The sequence below is a fragment of the Zingiber officinale genome, chromosome 9B (genome assembly GCF_018446385.1).
Source record: "Zingiber officinale cultivar Zhangliang chromosome 9B, Zo_v1.1, whole genome shotgun sequence".
Taxonomy (NCBI): Eukaryota; Viridiplantae; Streptophyta; class Magnoliopsida; order Zingiberales; family Zingiberaceae; genus Zingiber; species Zingiber officinale.
Window position 1 is genome coordinate 11,846,077 of NC_056003.1, and position 9,408 is coordinate 11,855,484.

At 42.0% G+C, this 9,408-nt stretch overlaps 1 protein-coding gene across 1 annotated transcript; it reads left to right on the top strand.

Annotated features, from left to right (window-relative positions):
• Window positions 1–268: 268 nt before the first annotated feature.
• On the top strand, window positions 269–2,603 carry LOC122024992 (anthranilate O-methyltransferase 3-like). The gene is made up of 4 exons (XM_042583745.1): window positions 269–476; window positions 548–973; window positions 1,792–2,049; window positions 2,113–2,603. Exons 1-4 carry the CDS (start codon window positions 408–410, stop codon window positions 2,473–2,475), a joined length of 1,116 nt encoding a protein of 371 aa, XP_042439679.1. The 5' UTR covers window positions 269–407; the 3' UTR covers window positions 2,476–2,603.
• Window positions 2,604–9,408: the final 6,805 nt, after the last annotated feature.

A 9,408-nucleotide genomic window follows, 5' to 3' on the forward strand; every position in this document is an offset into this window, starting at 1 on the left:
GAAGATCTTATGTGATAAGATTCTGTGTCTCAATCACCGCACCATCTGATGGATAATGAAATTAGAAAGATATATTTATGGTCAAATTTAGACTAATCAAGATATCTTTAGACTAACAAAAGACTAATAAGTATGGCTAGTTGACTACTATGGTCCCATGTGTGGCTGAAATTAATCTAGACTTTTGTGGTCTGTTGGGGAGGAGACAAGGGAAGGGAAGGATAAGTGAGGAATATAACTAATTTTACTTGGAAAGTAGGTGAGATGAGGTCAGGGTGGAAGGGAAACTCAAATAGCTTCCTTCCTTTACCCCACTCAAATAGCTTGTTTTATTCCCCTCCGATTTGAAGGGTAAGAAAGTTATGTGATTAATTAATCAGTATTCTTTTGCCAAAACTGATTGAGCTATGGAGCAAGTTCTTCCCACCGTCGGAGGAAGCGGAGAAACCAGCTACGCTTCCAATTCGAAGATCCAGGTGACTGATTTCCTCTAAACCACTACGTTTCTGAGCGTCTTCTTAATTCGCTATCTTAATCATGAATTCAGGAGAAGTCGCTGCAGGCGACGATGCCCATGCTGGGCTACGCAATAAGAGAGATCTGCTTGTCGCTGCGCCCGGCGGAGAAGCTGGTGGCGGCGGATTTGGGATGTTCCTCGGGGCCCAACACATTTCTGGTCGTCTCCGAGGTGCTCAAGGTCGTCGGAGACGGTGTCGCTTCGCGAGAGGCGGCTAGTCCTGATCTGGAGGTCCAGTTCTTCCTGAATGATCTCTTCGGGAACGATTTCAACCAGGTTTTCCAGTACCTCGACGAGTACAACAGGAAGAAGGAGGAGGAGGAGGGGGAGGAAGTGGGCCGCCTGAGGGTGCCGTACTACGTCGCCGGACTGCCTGGGTCTTTCTACAGGAGGCTCCTCCCGTGTGGGAGCGTCCACTACTTTCACTCCTCTCACAGCGTCCATTGGCTCTCTCAGGTACGCTCAATTGCTCAAGCGTGAACAAGATTAGATTTTTCTGATTCTCTCGGACGATTTAGTTGTGGCAAAAGGTGAATACGTTTGTCCCAGCACCCCTGTCAATTCGTCCCAAGGTTAATACGGAGAAAGTAAATCATGGACGGCAATGGCGTAGCCAGGTTGAACAATTACCCTGGGCTAAAAATGTTGAACCCAGTAAAGCCCAGCCCAACATAGCAAAGTTAAGGCCTAATTAAAATTGCTGGGCATTGCTTACTCACCTGGGCTAAAAATGTTGAACCCAGTAAAGCCCAGCCCAGCATAGCAAGATTAAGGCCTAAAATTGCTGGGCATTGCTTACTAGGTGAGGCTACAATTACCGGGCATTGCTAGGCTGCACTGGGCTAGAGCCCAGTAAAGCCCAGCCCTGGCTACGCCTTTGACGGACGGCTACTAGTTTTTGGAATAATGACTAACACGTAAGGGAGGTATTTATCTCGACTTTGCCAAGATTCGAACCCTAGACCTTATTATGGTAATACCTCATGCGTTAGCCATTAGACCCATCCGAGGGGACATCTCTCGGACGATTTAGTTGTTATTACATAAGGTTGTTATCATAAAGTCTAAGATTTGAATTTTAACAGAATTGAGATAAATATGTTCCTTATTTGTTAGTCATTATTTTAAATACTAATAGTTATCCGTATCTTTTCCGTGTTAATCCTGAAATAAATTGGCAAGAATGTTGATTGCGATCTTATTTATCTTTTTGCCACCGTGAACAAGACTTTTATGAAAGAAAGGTTAAAAACCCTTTTACGTACACTTGTTAGATGCCTCAAGGAATCGAGCAGCTGAACAAGAGGAACATCTACATAGCCGAGTCAAGCCCGCCGGATGTTGTAAAAGCCTACCAAAATCAGCACCAGAAGGACTTCTGCCGATTCCTCGAGTTCCGGCACGCTGAGCTGACCGACCAAGGAAGAATGCTTCTTTTGCTTCCGGGGAAGAAAAACCATGATCTACCTTACCATGGAGTTGCCCATCTCTTCCGGCTTTTAGCTCAAGCTCTAAGTACTTTAGTGTCTAAGGTAATTAAATCATCATCATTCTTATTATTTATCGGTAAAATTTGTTGAGAAAGTTAATTACAGGGAACGATAACAGAGGAAAAACTTGAAAGTTTCAATGTGCCCCTTTACTACCCTTCCTTGGAGGAGATAGAGGCAGTGATTAGCAGGCAAGGGCTGTTTGGCATGGAACGAACAGAGATGTTGGAGGTCAATTGGGATCCGTTCGATGATTCAGAGGACTTCTCGAGTGTTGATGTGGCACAGAGCGGGAAGAACATCGCCAAGTATATGAGGGCAGCGCTGGGGCCAATGATTGCGCATCAGTTTGGAGAGGAGGTGTTGGATGAGGTGTTCTCCAAGTACGCTGCTAATCTTTCAGAGCACCTCCTCCAAGAGAAGACCAAGTATGTCTTATTGATCATTTTGTTGAAGAAAAAGGTTTGAGGGGCGCCGGCCTTTAATGATGTCAAATGTTCTGATGCATGATCTTGAGGAGGATGGAGTGATGACTAAATAATGTCGAAGTTCAGGTTCTTAGAGAATAAAATAAATAAGAAAATATTTTGTAATTATTTGATTTGATTTGGTGCAATCGATCTAACAGATTAAAACGGATCAGATTCACTAAGTTCACAGTGACTTAAGTTGGGATTTTTATATCTGGTTAATATGTGAGGAAAAAAAGTTAAGTAGATCAAGTTAATTGGATTTCTAAAAATATCATAAGTCCAATGAAAAGTTGATAAGATAAAAATTTAAATGAGTCATGGAAGATCATATACTTGACATTGACGGGGAGTCAAAGTGAGTCACGGAGGACCGGATACTTAGCACAAAAGAAAAGTCTAAGTAGGTCAAAAGTTGATCGGACATTTGGTGATCAAAAGTTCAAGTGAGTCAAAAGTTAACCGGACACTTGTTAAGAAAATTCACCCCATATTGTTGATACAATTGATCTCAGGTTAAAATTGATCAGATTGACTAAGTTCGCGATGACTCAAGTTTGAATTTTGATATTTGAGCACAAAAGAAAAGTTTAAGTAGATCAAAGATTGATCGAAAGTAGGTTAAAGGTTGACTGGATACTTGGCGAGAAAGTCCCGATAGGTTCACCGGATATTGAGTAACGAAAAATTTCAACAGGTCACAAATGACTGGATGTTGGGCAGAGGAAGTCTTGATAGGTTGAGGTCAACCAAATACTAGGCAAGACGTGAATTCAACCTTGAAAAACTAAATTTAGGGTTACCAATCAATTGATGAAAGGTGACTAATCCTGTCTGAGAAGCTGACCGTGAAGGAGATCCGGAAGAAGGAAACCCACTGTAATGACGAAGAATAATGACGGTGAAACCTCGACCCGAGAAACCCAAAGCGGATCGGAAGAAAACCAGAATCACCGAAGGAAATCTGATAAGTAGGAAGAAATCCCTGTCCAAATAGGAGAAAACCGAACTTTCAAGCTCCCGAAGCTCCCTGCGCACAAGAGACCAACCAACACTATCGTCAGTGACCTAAGACCGGGGTGGGAATCCCTAGCTAGACCCTCCGACGCTCAAGTTAGTGATCTCTCTTGATGTCGAGGAAGGAAGAAGAAAGAAGATGAACAATAGCCAGAAAATTAGGGATGTCAACTTACCTAGCCAACGGAGAGGATTCCCCCTTTTATACCACTTCATATAACCTCCGTAGTCATGAAGTGGACCTCGATTTGTTAGAGTTCGTTATGACATCAGCTGTGTACTTCGGGAAGATGATTTTTAAGGAATCTATTTTGTACCCCAGATGTACCTTCTTTGTCGTTTAGCGCCTGCAAGACAAGCTGAAAGCATATTTCCCGCCAAAATATATATTCTCTATCATGAATTATTCTATTCGATATATTCATGTATGATTCTTCTTCACGTGACTTCTATTTGTATCTTTACTGTGTCAAAATAATATTTTATCCAACATGTTTCTGAAGTATTCATTAACCCTTTTGGCCGATATTGGTCTATATTCGTTCGGCAGGCATGTATCGGCCGTTATTGGTTTACCTTTGTTCTGAAGGTATGTCCCGACCAATATTGACTTACCTTCATACGGCAAGCATGTATCGACCGATATTGACTTACCTTCATACGGCAAGCATGTATCGACCGATATTGGCCTACCTTCGTTCGGCAGGAATATATCGGCCGATATTGGTTTATCTTTGCTCTGGAGTGTGCATCGGTCGTTATTAACTTACCTTCATACGACAAGCATGTATCGACCGATATTGGCCTACCTTCGTTCGGCAGGCATGTATCGACCGATATTGGCCTACCTTCGTTCGGCAAGCATGTATCGACCGTTATTGGTTTACCTTTGTTCTAAAGGTATGTCCCGACCAATATTGACTTACCTTCATACGGCAAGCATGTATCGACCGATATTAGTCTACCTTCGTTCGGCAGGAATGTATCGGTCGATATTGGTTTATCTTTGCTCTGGAGTGTGCATCGGTCGTTATCAACTTACCTTCATACGGCAAGCATGTATCGACCGATATTGGCCTACCTTCGTTCAGCAGGCATGTATCGACCGATATTGGCCTACCTTCGTTCGGCAGGAATGTATCGGCCGATATTGGTCTATCTTTGCTCTGGAGTGTGCATTGGTCGTTATTAACTTACCTTCATACGGCAAGCATGTATCGACCGATATTGACTTACCTTCATATGGCAAGCATGTATCGACCGATATTGACCTACCTTCGTTCGGCAGGAATGTATCGGCCGATATTGGCCTTCCTCCTTTGACTCTTTCTTCCTTTTCTTTCCTCATCTGAAGACCCTTAAAACCTAACCCATATCACTAGCCTTCCCCTTAAGTCTAGTCGAAGGAGGTGTAGACGACTGACTAGACATAAGTATGGTCTTGTCTTTTCCTACCCGTGCCTCTGCTCCAGATTTTGAAATGACCTCACAGATTTTGTGTGCCACTGTCTTAATAAATTAAGTATAGCAATCCTGTGAGCCTTTTTCTCCTTTAAATAGGGCTACCAGCCTACAACCTTTTCTTCACCCACAACTCTTCTCAGTTCTTTTTCTTCCTTGCCACTTTTTGTTGCTAAGGCCATGGTCGTGGATCCTCCTCTTTGGAGGTAACTTTTGTTGGACCAGGTGAGATCTATATATGAGTTTATTGGGATTTTTGCTCCGGTTACTCCAGGGGTACAAGGGATCGTCTTAAGAGAGGAAGCTTCACAGTTCAAATCTTCTATCCAAAGATGCAGGTGCTCTGAAGGACCCAAGAAACTTCAGAGAAATTTTTTCTACTTATAGAGGGGCAGCCAAATGACCCATGAGTGCTGTGTGAAGGGCACAGCACATGTTACCCTTGGGCTGAATTTGATTGCTCCACTCGCTGAGCTCACACGGCTTGAGAGGGGAAGTGGTTTTTACATTTACTTTTCCATCATGGAATAAATCAATGTTCCCCTGTCTCGTTGCCCTTGAGCTTTTTTGTTTTTTGTTGCTTTCTTCGTCCAGGGCAAAATATTGCCTCTTGTGCGCCTTGACAAGTTCGGACGAAGTGGGCTATTTCCATCTCCGCTCCATGGTAAGTTTGAATCCAGTGGGACTAAAATTTTTCGAATGCCCTAAGAGTTTATGCTTGTAATATTTGTTATCTATTTGGGGTTTGCTGTTCCTGAGGAAATGTGGCACTATGTATTTGATCATATTCTAAGTGTAAAGACAAATTTTTGTATCTAATCAAAGGCTTTTATTAAATCCCTCTATCATTTACAATGTGGTGTTGTGTTCATCATTTCTTCATGTATCCTATGTATCATTTATTATAGCTAAGGTTATCTTAACTATTAGTATAGTTTGATATTATAACCGATGTTATATCAACTGATGTTATCTTATTGACTGAAGTCAATATCATATTTATCCAACATAACCACAATTGCCCTCGTTAATAAAAATATTTTCAATAAATACTAAGTCATATTCTGCACAGACAGATTAACATTTGTCATTCTTCTAAACTTTTACTCTTAAAATATTCTTGTCTTTAGCCTGGGTATGGTCAAAAAGTTCTGTTCTTTCTATTTCATTAGGCCTAGCCGATCACGTCTTCTCTCAAAATTTTCTAATCGGTGATTGGCTTTCCCTCGGGTGAGAGAATGTTCGAAGCACTACCAACCCCATCGCGATCCGATTCATCACGTCTAATATAAATGCCCCCCTTTTTTTATGATGACATGACACATGCCTTTTCTGATTACCACGTCACATAGGCCTTTTGCCTTTCTATTGCGATCCTCAGCGTCTGCTGAGCTACCAATGTCCTAATCTGACGACCGTCTTGCGTTTTTCAAACCCTAAACCTTTCGTCTCCTCTTTAAACCTCGTCATTCCTTTTTCCTTCTCTAGAGTTCTTTTCCTGTTGCTGTCTTCAACCAGTCCTCGTGCTCGCCGTTTCACGACGATCCCCTTTCTTGTCTTCAGTAAGTAATCCATTATTGCTCTAGCCCATACCTTTGTCCATGGCTGAAGAAGCAATTGCTCCTTGGTATGTCCATATGTCTTCTATCTTTGATAAGAATGCTAGATTATCCATCCGTCGTCAATATGAAATTCCTAAGGGATATAAAATCATACTTCCAGCACCGAATGATCGACCTCATCATCCCCCTGATAACTACGTGACTTTTTTCAGGGACCAGTTGATAGGGGGCTTAAGGTTCCCCATTCCTCTTTTCTTAATTGAAATAAGTCGATATTTTGATATTCCTTTGCAACAATTTGCTCCTAATGCATTTCGTTATCTATGCGGTACTTATATGTTGTTTCGTCTACGAGATATTCCTCCTACTCCTCAAAATTTCTTCATGTTTTCCTACCCCAAGCTCTCGGAACCTGGTGTCTTCTTATTCCAGTCGAGAACTAAAATGGTCCTTTTTGGAGACATGCCATCGTCTCTCAAAGTCTGGAAATCTCGTTTTTTCTTTTTAAAGTTTCCGGGACCTATTCCTTGGTCTCATGCTTGGAAATCTTTCTTGCCTCCCTTGCCCGATGCTAGAGAGTTTCATCTCCTTCCTACTTTTCCTATTTATTGTGAGAAGTTATTAGGTCACCGGCTTTCGATCCCGAAATGGTTGAAGGTCGAGCTTCTATACCTATTTGGTTTAAGCCCCGTCAAACCCGATACTCACATTTCCTTAGGTAACGTCTTGTTCCTTTCTTTTTGCTTATAACTGGCTAAATTATTTTTCTGCTCTATACAGTGGAGAGTTTTTATGATGCTTTGATTGACGAAGAAATACGCGTGGAAGAAGAATTGCTTCGCGCCAAGGAGGCTGAATTTCTGGCCGCTATCGCCCCTCCACCGTCAATTGAAGAGACGACTCCCTTAGCCGAAATACCTAGCTCTTCTGGGCTTCATGAGATTCCAGGAGGTTCTTCTAGGGATCCTGCTGCGCAGATCCTCCCTGATCTTGCTCCCGCTATTACGTCTCCTGCAGCTGTTACTGTCTCCCCATCTGCCTCTATTCCTCTTATCGAGCTTACATCCCCTGGTAGCTCTGATAAACCCATAACTGAGATTTCTGCGGGCAAGCGTCCGGGACGCAAGCTAACCAGGGCTCCTCCTCCAAAAAGGAGGTTCATTCTTTCTGCTAATGAGCTTGCTTCAGAAGATTTTGTGTCAACTGACCTTCTTTCCGATGAGCCCACATTAGCAGAACTTTATCCTTCCTTGAATTTTCCTACCTCTCCTTTTCCTAAAACTAGTACTTATGGTGACGTTTCTTTTACTTTTCCTTTGTCTATTCCGACTTCAGGATCTCTACCCTCTTCGCCTTCTTCTTACTTGGTTTTTGCTCCACCATCTATCCCTACTTCTTCCTTCTCAACTGGCTCTTCTACCATTCCTGTTCTCCCCATATTACTGGGGGGTTCTTTCGCTAGTTCTTGGGATGAGGTGCGTCCCCTCTTTGAGGGGCTTTCCATTCCTGAAGCGATTGACCGCTTTTCTAATAAAGAGAATAAGGTATGTTTACATACTCTTGCTTTCTGTTTATGAAGTATCGTCTTACGGTTTTGAATATGCTTCCAGCGGTGGCTAGAGAACATGGGTTTCTCCCGACTATTGCACAATCTGTACACTGAGAACGAGAAATTGAAATCGGCGAACAAGGGGTTGCGACAGCAGGTTATCGAATTGTCTTCTGTCGAGTTTTCTGCTGCCGCCAAGAAGCAATTTGAAACTCAAATTGAGAGCCTTGAAGCCCAATTCAAATTGGTTACGGACCTCAATCAAGAGCTGACCTCAAAACTTGGCGAACTAAAAGAGAATTATGAAGCAGAATTGACTGAGAAACTCAAAGCCTTACAGCTGAAAGAGGACGAGGTAGCCTCTTTGACCACCTCCCTTGATTCGGCTAAAGACGAGGCTTCTGCCAGAAAAGATGAATTAAAAACCTCTCAGATGGCGCTGGTAGTCTACAAAGGGGGTGAGGATGTTCGTTATAAGGAGCAAGCCACAGCCATGATTGAATCTCCCGAGTTCAACAGACCGATCGTGAGGTCCATTCTATCCGCTTTTACTGCAGGAGCTCAAGGGGTGATTCAACAATTAAAAGAAGAGCATTATTTATCTCGCGATCCTCCTCCTAATTTCTTAAACAAACGTAAACTGATTGAAAACAAACCTCCTGATCTGTACCCCAAGCTGACTCTAACTTAGGTTTGAGTTATTGCAATTCAGTACTGATAAGCTTGTGTGACTTTGATTACTCTTCTTGGGTTGTAAATTTTACTCTTTCTCAGGATAAATATCTGTTTTCTGCAAATGTATCTAATGTTATGACGCGAGATTTCCCTATGAGTCTTTTCTTAAAGATCGCCCGATATATATTAAGATTGATAGATACCGCCCGATATTTTATAGTTTAGTTACATCCCGTCCGATTTAACACGGCTTCGTCATGCTATCCTTGATATTGGTCGATTTGTTCTGCTAGACTGGTTTATCATTGTATCTTCATATGTCTTTTTTCGCATAGTAATTGAGTCTCACTGGGTTTTATCATAACGTATAGTATTTGCCTCACTATAATAAGCCTTTGGTCAATATATTTTGAACGATCTTTAGTTCGGCCGGTTTGTCAAAATCGTCCGATTTTCATCTACGGATTTTGTCTATTAACTATTATCTAACGCTTGACTTCCATTTTATTAACTATTATCCGACGCTTGACTTCCTTATAGTTTATTATACTAATTTCTATCTGTCCTTGTCAGGATTTCCTAAGAACACTTCTGAGGAAACTCACACCTGTTTCCGAGGTAGCTTTTTCCTCTTGATTTTATTCTTTAATATTATTACCTATTTATA

Bases quoted from the DNA above. Each gene is read 5' to 3' on its own strand.
- LOC122024992 (XM_042583745.1), top strand. From the start codon at position 408: ATGGAGCAAGTTCTTCCCACCGTCGGAGGAAGCGGAGAAACCAGCTAC. The intron at 477-547 runs GTGACTGATTTC...TCATGAATTCAG, and splicing joins CTTCCAATTCGAAGATCCAG to GAGAAGTCGCTGCAGGCGAC. The intron at 2,050-2,112 runs GTAATTAAATCA...AGTTAATTACAG, and splicing joins TAAGTACTTTAGTGTCTAAG to GGAACGATAACAGAGGAAAA.